The sequence below is a fragment of the Helicoverpa armigera genome, chromosome 18 (assembly GCF_030705265.1).
Source record: "Helicoverpa armigera isolate CAAS_96S chromosome 18, ASM3070526v1, whole genome shotgun sequence".
NCBI classification, from domain to species: domain Eukaryota; kingdom Metazoa; phylum Arthropoda; class Insecta; order Lepidoptera; family Noctuidae; genus Helicoverpa; species Helicoverpa armigera.
In genome coordinates, this window is record NC_087137.1 from 3,415,877 (window position 1) to 3,431,288 (window position 15,412).

Genomic DNA, 15,412 nt, shown 5'->3' on the forward strand with positions numbered 1-15,412 from the left:
GGTCAAGTAGTTTTACATTATGATATTTCTCATGTAGTAGGACAGATTTTACGATTATTCCTGTATAAAGTGGCGGCAAATTGACAGCCTCAATATTGTTGATAATAAATTAAGGTGACCTCCTTCTAATATTGTTTAAGCGAGAATTCAATTGAGAAAATACACAGCGATTTATGTTAAGCATTTTGTTACATTGAAACGAAGGAGAACTAGAAAACACAGGCAATAAACCACGTTATTACTTTGTTGAAAAATGCTGATAATAATCATTATTAGCAGCGATGGTGACAAAGATATTGAAGTTACTCGTAAGCTACGTTTTCTTAAGTGAACCTTGCCTTGAAAATAGATCCGTTTTGCTATGCGGCATGACCGTTTGAAGGTTTATTATTACGAGAAATTAACGTAAAACTCATTCACTACACTATAAATAAATCATTACTCATCCATTAACGTCTGTCAACTAACTTTACAACCGAGAAATTCCATTCAAATGACATCTAGGGTCACACATAATTACACTAAAACTATCAGCTATCTTCAAGCATACCGAAAACCATAAAAAACAACATTAAAATAAAAAATAAGATCGTATTATTTCTAAAAGGTCTTTAATGAGATAATTTTGGTAGTCGTTAAAAATTGATGAACTAACTGACCTCTAATTTTAATTTTTATGTCGGCCTTATTACAGGGTAAGGAGGATTGAAAGGGGCGGCACGGGACATTGATTATACCTCTAGAGTTAGGTGCACAAATGTTATCCGCTTCTTTAGTAGACAGATTATAACCCTTTGAATGTCCGACGGCTTTTACTCGGACTAATCAAGTTCGTTATAAATCAGCGGTCAGTAAAAATGGCTTTTGAAGATTAGTTTTAGAGGTTTTTTAGCTTTCGTAATCTGAATGAAGGCTCTGTTTCACCTGAGAGTGGCAGTGGCTACACTTAATTCGTGTGTTCATCAAGTTAAACTTAGTTTTCTGTTTTGTTTTAAAAAATTAAATGAATGTAAAGGGTGCTCAACAGCCAACAGACAGAGGTAAGACAACTGGTAAATAGAACCCGTAATCGGCAGTCAGAAAATCTACCGAAATTTTCGTTGTGCTTAATCGTTATTTGATTATCTAAATTGTTCTTGACTTGTAATGATAGGTATGATGTGGCATTTAATTTAGGTTTCCTAAACCTTACGAAGTAGTTCATAAGGCAAAAGATATCGATATCTAGTCTATCACGCGTAACATCTCTACAACTTAGGCATGCGACCAGATTTTATGCTAATATAGTAATCAACGTCAAAACACTAGAAATCTTCCCAGGCTAGCTGATAAATGGTAATATTATGCGCAGGAGGTCTACGTCCTGTAATGACAATGTTGTCAAAATAACTATCGATGAGAACACCGCATATTCAAATCTAGTTAAACTAGTATACATTAGCTGGTCTCGGTCTATTAAGAAATGAATTGGACGTCGTTACCGCAAATGTTACGCTGTCAGTTTTGAGAGTCGTGTGTTTGTTAGACAGACGTGTTTCTAAGTGGCGTTGGTATGTTGGTCGTGTAATACGGTAGGTGGCGAGGGGCGGGTATGCAAATGGCAGAGCTATACTTGGCCACGAAGCGGGCCGCCCGCGACCGTGGGAAAACTATCGCCTGTGGCGAGTTGTGCGCAGGCGCGGATTTGAATTAACGGCTTTTTGATTGGCTGTTGTGCGTGATTGATGGTTGAACGGAAGTTATGGAGACGATAGCTCGTTGATAGATTAAATGTTAACCGTGGTGTGCTGGTTAGTGGTGTTTTAATTAACATAAGGCGTGAGAGTTAAGGAAGCTGCGCGTGACTGGAAAGGATGGAGTATGGATATAAATTGATGGTTAAATTGCCAAATGCAATTCATGCTGTTAGATTCAAGTACCCTGTACCGTTTTGGACATCGTTGGGCAATTTTTGGTGCAATTCAGTCTAGCTATGATCCAAAATATTATCAGAATAGACTTATAACCAAAACAAATGACAAGTTTACCTAACCCAATTTTTACCAGCATTCACTTATTTATTGCAAGTTATTTAGTATTGCAGTTCGTCCCTGTACGCTCGTGCACGGCCCAGAGGCGCGTGACGGCAGTCGGCTCGCGCCGCAATCACGACTATTCTGACGTGCGACTTTTTGACGCAACCGCGCCGAATGCCTAACGTAACACTTACTTTACTTTTGTTCTTTTACTGCAAAACAAATAAATAATACCTTACCTATACATTTGTGTTCAATTAAGCAGTTTTGAAATTGTAGGTATTGTGGATTGCAAAATTCAGTGTTTTTTCGCCGAGTTATGAATTCCATTCGCTGAAAAAAATTACGTGTTACAATTAAATATATTCCTGAAAAGGTAAAGTTAACTAACATTAATACAAATAGGACAAGTTTGCGGTTCAACAGAAATCGTGTACTAAGTGCAACAGCATTCACTTTCTCCTCTTTTCAATTTAGACGTTACGTTTACTTCGTTTGCACCAATATTTATTTTCTGACATGTTCTACTTGAGTGAACTGTCGTTTATGTAAATATTTGGTTCATCTGTCAAACTTCAGTGGTCTTACGTTGCTCAACGTTCTGCTCTTAGGCGCACATTGTTAGGGCTGATGATTTCATTATAAATGACGAGATTTTTGCTGAATTTTCAACACAAAAACTGAGCTGAGTGAGGTAAATCGATTATTGTATTCTTCTTATGTCATTTTGACATGAAATGTATAAGACTGACTACATTATATGAGCTAGGTAAGAAGCAAAATTGCACCAGGGTTGGCTTGTCGTTGCGCAAGAAACACAATATTTAATTTAATGCCATACGTTACATGTGATTTTTAATACCGAATAATTGAAAGTTAATCGATCTATGTTTTAATATAATCCCCTTGTAATCGGTTTTATGTAGGTATGTGTTATCCCTTGGCAGTAGCTTGAAGGAAAACGAAAGTACCAACAGTTGGTAGCTGAAATTGAAAGCAGACTGCATTACTTATTGTCACTGTTTGCGTGTTAAGATATGCTATAAATGGGAAGGATCTACTATATTACCTACCAAGCACTGTAATTGTAACCACTATATTCTATGACATGTAGGTAACCCAGCTACATAGAGCTCTTTATTAGTAGTTAAGAAATCTCTGGAGTCCAATATAAAATGCTTTTATGAGAGTCACCGAGTCTTATGTGCAGTTGACAGCTGTCATTGGTGTTTTTTTTATTGGCTGACAGCAACAATAAGCTGCACCAAGAAACGGTCAAGCCAGCCATATTTCTCCGGCCAACCCTGGCTGTTCGAAAATTAAAAAAACACATCAGCTCAGCGTCCATCGAAGCACAGTTTTGGCGCATTTTTTACAACAATCAATTAAGTCTATTGCTCCGAAGCGAGAGGTCGTCACGATTCTAATTACTTTTTATTTTTTATAATATTTTTTTAAAGGCGAGTGCAATGTTGCGTTTTCACGAGTGCAGACAATGTGTTCGGTAATTGAAATTGAGATATCTTATCTTTGACAAATAGAAATGGAATGAACGGGTGTTGTTAAAAAAAGAGTAAAAGCTTCCGTAATGATATGTTTGGAGTTGTTTTATTTGTTGTCTGAGTGTGTGTAGCCATTACAATATATTTTTGTGTAAGAATTTAGCTGGTAATTCAAATGTAAAATGCTTTCTTTAAGTTGGAATTTAACCCGGAAAACAATCAATAAATAATATTATAAATGTAAATTTATAGGTAGTAACGATTGTTTTTATCAAATAATTAACAAGTATTCACTAATTATAATGTAACAATTACTTGCAAAACAATGCTTAATTAGGTCTAAAATTAGCTCACATGCTAAGTTAACGCACGATGACCAACAGAAATAGACCTGATTGGCAAGTTAATCATTGTAGGTAACTAACATTCGGTCAACAAGTTTGACATCTCAGATATTTTTAGATTTTATTTAAGTTATTTTTAGACTTAATAAAAAATATAAACTGGGCGATTATAAAAAATTGTATGGCATATTTTAACTCGCTGAATTTTTCAGAGATTTATAATAAAACAATTTAATTACCTACTTTTTATATTTTCGAAAAAATGAACAAACCCATACTAAACCTGGAACTCTTTTCAGTAGATAAACTTAATCCCAATAGTCAGATCATTATAAAGTCCATTACTTAAATTAACATCCCATAAATGTGACAAAAAAACTTAAAATTAATAACCATGTAAGTGAAAGCCAAAGCTATACATACGGACATATTGTCACGTGGGCAACACTAATCGATGGGTTTTCAAAAAAAAGCATCAATTCTCACGATTAGTTCGACAAATACTTAATAAGCATTACATTATAGGGCCTCCTACACACACCCACTAACTAAATACCAACGGTAATCTGAAGATAGGTTTGTATGTGGATATTTTATAAGCATTCATAGTTATGGTAAGAAATTATTTTATTTATTGCTATAAATTTTGTAAGTGATGATATTCACCTCATTCTTGAGTAGAAGTGAAGACTAGGGAATAATAAAAACCAGACGAATAGGCAACGGGCCCGTTGCCTGGGTTGAGGAGGTCAGACAGGCAGTCACTCCTTGTAGAATACTGGTACTCGGCTGCACCCGGCTAGACTGGAAGCCGACTACAAGGTAGTTGGAATATAGGCTGGGCAGATGATGAGTACGATCTAGCCAAAAGTTGCTGGGAAGCTGTGGATGTGGGTTGCTGAAAATCGCGCAAAGTGGTAAACCTTGGGAGAGGCCTTTGCCTAGCAGTGAACGTTTCTCCGACGAATATGATCAAACATACATTTTGTATGAGTGAGTACCAATAACTAACTATCTGAGAAGGCAGACGGTTGACTAATAGATAATTTCGATAATAAACAATTTCCTGTCATATTCCATAATTAAGTCATCATTACTTCGATTAATTATATAAAACAGCAACATAAAATCTTTAATACTACAATTTTATCGTCTCATCGCAGTGATGTTTCGATATTCAATTGTCGATATCGATTTCAAATCACAATAGAATGTAGGAAAGTAACAAAATTGCTTGAAACATCTGACTATCTTAGCAATTGAAAGGGACTTACGTAAAACTAGAAGCAGATTCGTAGCGAAGTAACGCAATGGAAAAAATAACACTTTTACTTTTTGTCGGGTTACGCTTTCGTTACTTATAGGTAATGGCTTTAGGGATCTGTAGGACAATTTGTATTTAACTCTACGACTTATTTCTGTTTTTATAATCTGGCTTACAATATAAGAAAGCTAAATTAAAGAATAATCAGTTTTTCAGGGGCTTTCAATTAAACGTAACGTCGTATTTCTGTAGAAAATGCTGAATGATTCATATATGGATTTGTTTCAATATTTCATATTTATTTTAGGCAACCCATTTGTAAATACTGATATTTCTGTAAAATATTAGCTATATTTTTGTTTTCGTAGAATAAAAGTTTCCTGTAGAACCCAACTAAAAAAGCCTATTCAAGCTTGCCAAAAAGATTTGATATAGGAAGTCATCCATACAATTACTTATTTTGTTTTATGTAATTAATTTGTTGCGATGTTAAGAGACGGGCACGCGATCAAATGCAGTTGTTTTTGCGCCATGCTTCTTTTTCGCAAACAATCTTGTCTATTGTTAGATGGCGATCTTACAACAAACAATTCTTGCAAGTAGTTATTTTTAGTTATTTTATTTTACAGGTTTAAATTTAATTGAAACCTACCATTTACACCCTATTTATCATTCAACTTTAATATGATAAAATTTTATATCATCTTCGTGAAAATATATTTTTCTTTATAACATTGTTTTTGGTACAGTTACGTAAGTACACAATCCACAAGTAAATATTCAACTTTTTTTTTTGAAGGGAATGCATCTCGCTGCGAGCGTCAGGGAGTGACAGCCTCTTACTGACTAAACCCCATCATGTTCCTTGTTAAGTCCTTATGTACCAGGTCCGCGGTAACTCTTTAGAATAATTCCGCAGCCCTAAACATTCAACCTGTCTTTTTTATCTATACTAAAATCTATACTAATATTATAAAGAGGAAAACTTTGTTTGTTTGTTTGGTTGTAATGGATAAACTCAAAAACTACTGGACCGATTTTATATATTCTTTCACCATTAGAAAGCTATATTATCTGCGAGTAACATAGGTTATATTTTATCCCGGTGCGGGCAGTAGCTCCCACGAGACGCGGGTGAAACCGCGGTAAAACGGTTAGTTAAAAATAATATTAATAATGATGAGTAATAAAGCGGAAAAAGCTAGATGACTAACTAGAACCTCAGTCTGTATTATTTCCTTTAACTCATAAACTGATGTTTCTTGATGGTGTAACTGCTGATGTCGTAGTCAACACGTCTTCCTGTATTAGGCGTAAATTATCTAAGTAGTTTCCTCTTTACATTTTTATGGTGTTTTAAAAGTAAGATATAATAATTTTATAACTTAATTTAATAGTAACACAGTGCATCCCGTTTTAAAAGAATGATGAAATTTTATTATTATCAGAAATATTTAAATACAGAAAATCGTTTTTGCGTCGCATAATTTATTGATAGACTGATTTATCTACGCTAATATAATAAAGAGAAAACATTTCCGTTTCACTATTGAAAAGCTGCACTATTCCCGAGTAACATAGGCTATATATACAGTATAATCTTTTCCTACTCGTCTTAATCCATCCTAAGGTTGTCTGGAAGAGATCGCTCTTAGCGATAAGACCGCCCATTATGTCACCTACTTTAACTAGAATAAGATCAAAAATGTAAAATTGGTGTAGCTAATAGAGTATATCTATCTATTTATCTATATTTTTTCCCGTTACGGGAAGAAGTTTCAACGGGTCGCGGGTAAAACCGCGGGAAAATGGCTAATGTTGAATAAGTATGCCCTTGAAAAGCTGCCTCTTTAAAGATCAATGTATAAGGTAAACAATTCCATTATAGCACACTATATCGAATTAACCGTTACCCATAAAACTTACTATACAATTAACTTGAGTCGTACTTATTAAAAACATATACAATTTTGCTGAATTATAAACAAGTTAATACAACTTTTATTGGCATAGGCTTTATAATTATGACCATATTTGTACGTCTTTTCTGACCTTTATTGCAAAAATAATCCGTCGTAAACACGGAGGAAGGAAAGATAGTGGAGATACCATAAGGACTGATAAGGAAGATAGCTCAGGCGTTTCTCGTAGGTCAAAGTAAGTCAAAGTACGGTAGGCGGACCAGTTACTAGAACCACCGAGGCGTTAGGCTTCCTTGTCAAATCGAAACCAATCTGCCAAATCCGTCCAAGATTGGATCCTATTGATTGATGAGTGATAATATTTTGAAAATAATAGACGGGTTCCATAGTAAGCGTGTAAGGAGAGCGTGGAGCGTGGAGCTGGTAACTTTCCTCGTACCCTAAACACTCGCGTTTTGGGGCGCTTAGGAGATATTGCATTATGACATATCCGCTACTCATTTTGTTCTCCATGGTTGCAAACCTGTTATAGCAATCCAGCACTTTCGATAACCATATTTATTTTATTTTTTTGCAAAAAAATGCAAAATTAACTGGTGCTGGATGGTACCGTTATGGTCCAAGACAATGGCTAGTGGTAAAATGTTAATGATTACCGCTCCATTTTAGTGAAGAGGTTGATTAAAGTAATTTCTTAATTAGTGTTATGGTGTGCGACTTCATTTTAATTAGTAAGACCATTATGTTTGTGTACGCCTTGTAGTTAAGCTTTTTATCGGCCAATGGAGGGGTTGGTATAACAACGTCTCACACCTTCGGTTTTTCTGCTCGGGAAATCGGCCAGTGTATAAAGGTTAAGAAGATTGAGTGATGGGCGAGTAAGCGTATCACAGATTCGATTATTATCACACTAAATGAATATACAACCTAATTTAGATCATAATTTTAACAATTAAATGAATGAAATATGACATTGAACCAAGATATACAACTAATACCTTGGCCGATTTTGGTCTTTTTAAGCATGACGCAAGATATTAACAGGACCAGATCATTCTTAAATCCCCCTACAAAGTAAAAACCGGGTTGGTAAACGTTTAACCCGTTTCTCTTTTGTCCCGTTTTACTACAATAGTAAAAATAGTTTAAGTATTGTACGTAAGTAACTTGAAAGACCACTTTATAATTATAGATGGACAAGTCCACTAGTTTGGAAATACCCCATGCAATGAATAGCTTAAATGGTCAACTTTTAATATGATATTCATGGGATATTTCGTTTATTTTCTTAGAGACAACACACTGCAGAGTTTTAGTCGCCCGATAGTTTAGTTTTGGGCTCTTAAATCAGTAAGAAGACGAATGGTAGTATGCACATTACAAAGATCGGGTATTTAGACGGTCTCATACCGACTGAAAACATGGATAGGAATCTAGATTCATTTTATTTTTACCAACAGCCTAACCAAAGGGGTATTGGGTTGCACGAGTAACTGGGATGAGGAGGTCAGATAGGCAGTCGCTCCTTGTAGAGCGCTGGTACTCAGCTGAATCTGGTTAGACTGGAAGCCGACCCCAACATTGTTGGGAAAAGACTCGGGAGATGATGCTTTTTTTACCAACATTGGGTCAGTTGGTCGACTCTTTAGTTTGCAGTGTGTGGGTACTATAAAGGAAAAAACTTGTTAATTTGTATTCTAGTGCTTAACGTTAGATAAAATCTAATTTAATATCGAATCTAGATTTATAGTTCGTGATTTTATTATTTAATTTAGTGTGATTTTATTCACCTATTTTGTACTCTAAAACATGTTATTTTTCTTACAACTACATTCTCTCAGAATATATAATATATAACATCAATCTTTGACCTCATAGTCTGTCCAGTTTTAAGCGCAGGTGCAGTACCAGTATTTGGCAGATTATTATTCCAATACCTGGGTATCTAGGTAATTTCGCTATTAAACTGAAGTATAGCTGAAAATCTTCGCTAAAAGTGGTCGTCAGAAATTGGCAATTATTCTCAGATACATGGTCTTGTTATGATGATGACGACGGTAAGTTAACTCCTTAATCCACCTGTGCAGCTGGTACTGTCATAAGATCATCATTAAGCATATTTCCCATTATTATTATTTTTTCTATTATATTTATATTTTCATGTGTATGAGCGTCTTTACATGCGCAATAAAACTTATTTTCTTTATTTATTTCTATTACCAGTACTTTCACACTAGCGGATTTTTCGCTCAGCTTTTCGAAGCGCCAACATTCACGTCGAACGGGCTATGTCGCGCGTATACGGCTTTGCTACTTGCTTCGCAAATTCACCAGTATGAAAGCGCTGCAAATGAGTTGATACATTAATTAAGTAGGTACATTTTTAAACAAACTAAATCTTCTTTACTACCTATCGTCCAAAACAGTAGGCGTGTATCATGTATGATGAGAGTTCGTCTTGATTGATAATGACTGCTAACAATGAGACTCAGCAATTATCAAGATCGTGTAACAATTATTGTCTAATGTCAAGATGATTATGAAGACTGGTCACGACCACTTTCTAAACTTTTTTTGTTCTTTATTTGAATATGGTACATAAATATAGGAGTCAATTTCACCAGCTAATTCAATTAAATGCATATCTCGTAATATAATATTTCCCGTCGACCTATTAATGACCAATGAATCTTTAAACATATCAAAACGTTTTCACGTATTCGCCATATTGCAACTTCTCTTAAGAACCGTGCAATTCCATCCATAGGTATCTTCACAACATGCCTACAGGTAGACACATCGCACATCAAAATTATCATTTTGGTATCAAAAAAAGTTCACAGCCGTAACTAAATCTCAAATTGCGGCGATCCATAGTATTTTCACCGGGCGTTTCCCACGGCTGCGCGCACGCAACAGCGTTCCAATTAGACTGTACCGGACTAATTCGTGCGCATGCGGCCCGAATGGATTTATAGGTGCAGAAGGCTTACTGTGGGTGAAAATATTGGTTTGTACTTTCGTCTGCAGATTTCGAAGAAAGATTTCCAAAAAAAATTTGCTCCCGATTAAAATATTGCAGATTTTTTTATGGCTTCATACTTACGAAAATTTCTTTTTTTCCAAAAGGTTAAATTTCGTGTTTATAACGACCTAACAGTACAAAATACTCGTAACGACTGTCATAAACAATAGTATTGTTTTCAATACATCGCTTGATTTGAATGTTTTCAATACTCTGTGGGTCTCACAGGTCTCAGGTAACTGGGTTGTCGGCAATCCTTTGATCACTTATTCCGACAGCGTGTTTATCTCTATCTATTTTCTTAGTAAGCGATAGGTATACACCGTCTACCTGTCTATTAGCTAGTTTGCTTACATTCTGTACTATATAGCTGTTTCCCCGCAGTTTTACCCACGACCTACTCGATCTTCTTCCCTTACCTACATAATATAGCCTGTGCTACGTGGGTATAGGCTAGCTTTAGATCAGTGAAAGTATTTTTCAAATTGGTTCACTAGTATCGGAGCCTTTAGGGTACAAAAAAAAAAAAACAAACAAAAACATGTTTCCTCGTTATTATATTAGCATAGATGTCCGTCAAACCTATCTTACAATCTCATTTTGAAAGTCAGGCTTCTGTATTTTCTGTGCGCTTACGTCGTCTCTGTCCGTAATCGTTCCTTCTAAAGGTCTGGTAACACGAACAGCTTTTTCGGATGCGCTCGATTTGGTCACAACGATAATTGAATATACTGTTTGTTTGATTGTGAAGCGGCTTTATTTATCAGCGCTAATTTTATTAATGATTTCCGTAGTTCTGACGGGTTAGCGGTTCTCAAATCTGGTGGTAAACGGTCACTGGCTATAGCTAGAACATGATTAGTATTAGCAAAGGTTGTACAACTTTTTATTTATTTTTGATTAGAATATACATTTTAGGAGTGGATAAATACGACAGATCAACCCAAATCTGTTTATTAAATGAGAAAATGAGTACCTATCATGATAGTTTTTCAGCAAGCAGTTGTAATCTTATACCCAAATGAAGAATAGAGTAGATAGGTGAAATTAACGCGTAAGTTGATTTAATAACGATTTAATTTTTGTTATTTTTATGTATTCTGTCTTTCGCAATTCTGCACATAATGTAACAGGTAGCGGGTCATCTAAATTATTGTTTAACGAAACCCATATAGAGTTGAGTATAGATAGAATCATTGGAAGCTTTTTCGATATCTATTCCTTGATTTTAGCACGTGTAAGTAATAAAAGTTGCCGTCACAAATCAATAGAAAAACATTTAGCGATTGTTAGAATTCTACTTTCAAATAATTTATTGTGATATTCAAGCTATATTTTAGGTTGTTTTCTAATTTAGCCATAACTGCATTTTGCCAACGGGTCCACGATTTCAAAGTTATGAACATTTAAAAATATTATTTATTTTTATACAGACGTCATTTTAAACACGTGTATGCAAATTAAGGCTATTTATAGTTTATATTGTACTATGGAAAGTTCTGTTTATACAATTTAATTGGTTTAATTTTGCAATATGAGACTTGTAGTGCGTATATATGCGCATGTTTAGGCCTCAATAGTATTTTAATGAAATTAATATGATGCTATAAGGCACGATTCCGTCACATGGACCAACGAATGATGATAAAGGTAGAAATAGTATCGGTATGAATATTATAATGATTCTTTTTACACGCAGGTGAAACCGTAGGTGAAAATTAGTTATTTAAGAAAATGGTTTTCAAGATACTTCAAATGTTTCACGAAGATACCAAACAGTTTTCAAGGCGGGTCGTTGGTCCGGAATGACTTCATTTTATAGGTGCTTGGGTAATAAAATCTAGCACGGTCGCTGAGTATCGTGTGAACTACACCACAAAGAAATTTACTTGAATATTTAATAAAACACCACTCCATCACATGATCACTGAAGATGTGCAAGCCAATGCAATTTAGACTGAAAGTGAAGTGCACTAAGACCTGTTTTAGCTTGGATTGTTAATATTTTTTGTGATGAAACTGGAGATTGTAAGGAAATGAGACCTTTAGTTATGAGTATAAGCAGTGCAATATCTAATTAAGATGTGAATTACATCTCATGATAAGGAAATGTGGAGTAGACAGAAGAACTTATTAACAGGAGATTGCAATTATTGCGACACTAGCAGAAATGGAGACGTATATTTTCGTAAATTATATGAGTAATTAAATAATATCGTTGAGTTCTATAGTGAAGAATGATTGTTCAATATAAGGTAGAGTTAGTATATAAATAAATGTATAGCTATTTATAGATAGAATAGATATTTAAATAGATATGTAGGACAGTTTATGTCATTGTTAGTAAAAGGTGTCAGTCGAAACAAAACAAATATTCCTGCAAACATTGTTTATTATCTTCTCATTAGCCTACAGTAAACATCCTCTAGGATTTCGCTAACCTAACAAGTCCTATCAAAAGATAACTATTTATCACAGTAAACTTAGGTGCTAACTACGCTACGTGGTACTTAAACGGACAAGTAAATGCTTTACCGACGCGGAAGACGTTGAAGTTAGGAATACAAAAATAACAGATTACTACTGAACAAAAAAACCTTAATTTATTTAAATTAATAAAAAAGTAAAACTTCAACAAGCAAAGCGAGAACAACCCATAATTCGTTAACACACTTGAGTTCTAGGAACGTTAATAGAAACAAACAACAACATAAATGATTATCACACGTTGTCACACGTCCATGCGAGGAGCTGAGCAGCAGTCACCAGGGCCGCCACATCGACTGGGCGGAGTCCGGCTCAGAGGCGGGGCTGTGCGGCGGCGAGGGCGGCGCGTACGCACGCTTCGCGAGCGCCGCTTCCGAGTCCATCGGCTCCGCCAGCCTCTTCAGCCCTCGCTCTGGTAACGATGTTCTTTGGACCACGGCCTGCTGGTGCTGGGCTGGCTTAGGCGCGATCGGCTGCAGAGGCGTCGGTCTCGCAACCCCACTAGGTGTAATCGGCTGGGGCTGCACCACTTGAGGATTCTCCAACCTCCTTATACAATTACTGAGGTGCTGCAGCAGCCTCGCTCCAGCTTGGGGATCCACTGGACCTTGGCGCTGCATAGCGTTTGCAGCTAACGTAGCATTTGCAATAAACTGAGACACTTCTGTTGCACACTGAGTAAATCCAGCACGAAAACGTTCTGCGTATGACATTTCTGGTTTGAGCACTAACTGGCCTCTCCTTTTGAGGCTGTGGAGGTGTCGGACGGTGAGTTCGAGGATGTCTGCCTTTTCCAGTTTGGAGACATTTTCTCCTTCTGCTTGTAGGGCGGTAACCATAAGGTCTTTGAGTTCGTCGAGGCAGCGGTTGATGCGTGCCCTCCTTTTCCTTTCTAGCATGGGCTTCATGACTTTTCTGTATTGGTAAGTTCGGGAGACGGGTTCCTCGTCGGGTTGCGCGTGCGCGGGCGGGTGGAACGCGCCGTGCGGCGGCGACATAGTACGGGCGGGTAGGATCATTGGTGCGCGCGCGACGGTCTGTGAGCGAATGGCGCGCGCGCCGCTCGTCGTACCGCTTTTATGCGCCCTACACCGATTGTGGCAAAACGCCCGTGATAAAAGTAGGGATGTCACTCGCAGGATACGGGAATTAAATTAATTTTTTAAACTCTACTAAAACATACTTTATATGTTGTAAAATATTTGTAATTACAACTTAAATTATCTTGTGTTCTGGGCTTCATAATTAAAAAAAAAATGTGACTTTAAAGTATATTTTAAAGTATTTTACTTTGAATTAAATGATATTTGAAGATATTATATAAGTTTAAATAAATATCTGTAATTACATATATAATATCGCCTTGGCAGAATGCAAAGTTTCACGACAGTTTTATCCTATTTCAGGTAACATTGAGTTCTTATTCATATACATTTAATTGTAACCAATAATATTGTAATGTAAATGGTAATAATGTATATTCTTTCAGTAATTAAAATCAGTCTTAAATATTCCGTATTTTCTATAATTTATTAGAATTGTTTTTTATTCTCTTACAGAGTATTATTATTTATCTTAAATTAAATCACGGCCGGTAAGATGAAACAGCTGTACATCCAAGTGAGGGTCTCAGCTGACAGCAGCTGGCTAGCACGAGTTCCCACGCGCACCCTCCTTACGTCACTATGCGCAGACGCACGCCAAGACGCTCCCCTCTGATTCGCGCGCCAAATAATACGCACTATGACGTCACAACCATTATCTTCAAGGCGACTCGTGGCGATGAATTAAATAACTGTCAAGGGAATAGTCCCCTCATTATTATTAACAAAAAATACATTACTTAAATACTTTTTCGTGTTAAAGTCACATTTTGTAATTGTTGGGTTCTGGTCATTCTTATAACAATGTTGAAGGATATTCTTTGAAAGAAACCCTGCTTCAGTGTTGATATGTAAATTTTTACATGAAAGTGTAAAAATGTATTTTTATTTTTGTTGTTTGGTGGTAGCCCTGTGCGGTCGGCGCGGGCGCAGTGCTGCGGCGACATGAGGCGCGTTATCGCCTCCGCCGGTCATACAGACAGAGTGACGAATAGAAATTATTACTGTGGCACCGACTTTTTACTGCTTACGTGTGTTATTAATTATTATTTGTGCCTTGTGGCCCACTTCGGCAAATGTCGCCGTGACTGCCTGCACGGTGCACTACAAAATATATTTGTGTCAACTATGTAAGTTGCATTTTTTAAATTCCTCTCTTATATCTATCAAGTTTTTCTGTCATTTATCGGGAAATATCATAATTCAAACGGACAATATTTATAAAACTTGAAATGATAAATTGCAACTGACAGCAATCTAAAGTTTGAATGTATGTTTCAGTAAATATAAGTTGATAACGCAATTTTTCATATTAATCTTAGAACGTAACGCAAAGCCGTCATTCATCACAACCAACATCCTTGAGTAACAAAAACATCATCCTAATTAGTCAGTCAAAACAATAACATTGACTATCACCTTGCAAAGGTGTGAGTTTGTTCCCAGCACCGCTAGTCGACTCGACACCGACCCATTGTGCGGTCGAAGCCGCCGTGACGCTACTTACTCCAATTCTGTCTTACGCTGCTAGACGGCAGAACGTCCTATGTGTCAACACCGCCTTCGGAATAGGCGAATCGTGCCACTAAGCGCGGGCCACTTGGTACTTACGGCCTGTCGACACTGAAGGCGCTTTGACACGCGAGCGGATAACGGCGTAAGCGACGCTTCTGATCGTAGCCAATGAGACGTTCTTCGCCGTAGCGCGGCGTCGTGGGAAAGCCCGTGCCGCGCGCGTTCCCACACACTC

General features: G+C 36.6%; 1 protein-coding gene across 1 annotated transcript; it reads right to left on the reverse strand.

The window, feature by feature from the left end:
- Positions 1-12,446: 12,446 nt before the first annotated feature.
- LOC110378114 (enhancer of split mbeta protein) lies at positions 12,447-13,643 on the reverse strand. The gene has a single exon (XM_021337224.3). The coding sequence runs from the start codon at positions 13,576-13,578 to the stop codon at positions 12,835-12,837; it is 744 nt and encodes a 247-aa protein (XP_021192899.1). The 5' UTR covers positions 13,579-13,643; the 3' UTR covers positions 12,447-12,834.
- Positions 13,644-15,412: the final 1,769 nt, after the last annotated feature.

Coding starts and splice junctions, on each gene's coding strand:
- LOC110378114 (XM_021337224.3), bottom strand. CDS start 13,578: ATGATCCTACCCGCCCGTACTATGTCGCCGCCGCACGGCGCGTTCCAC.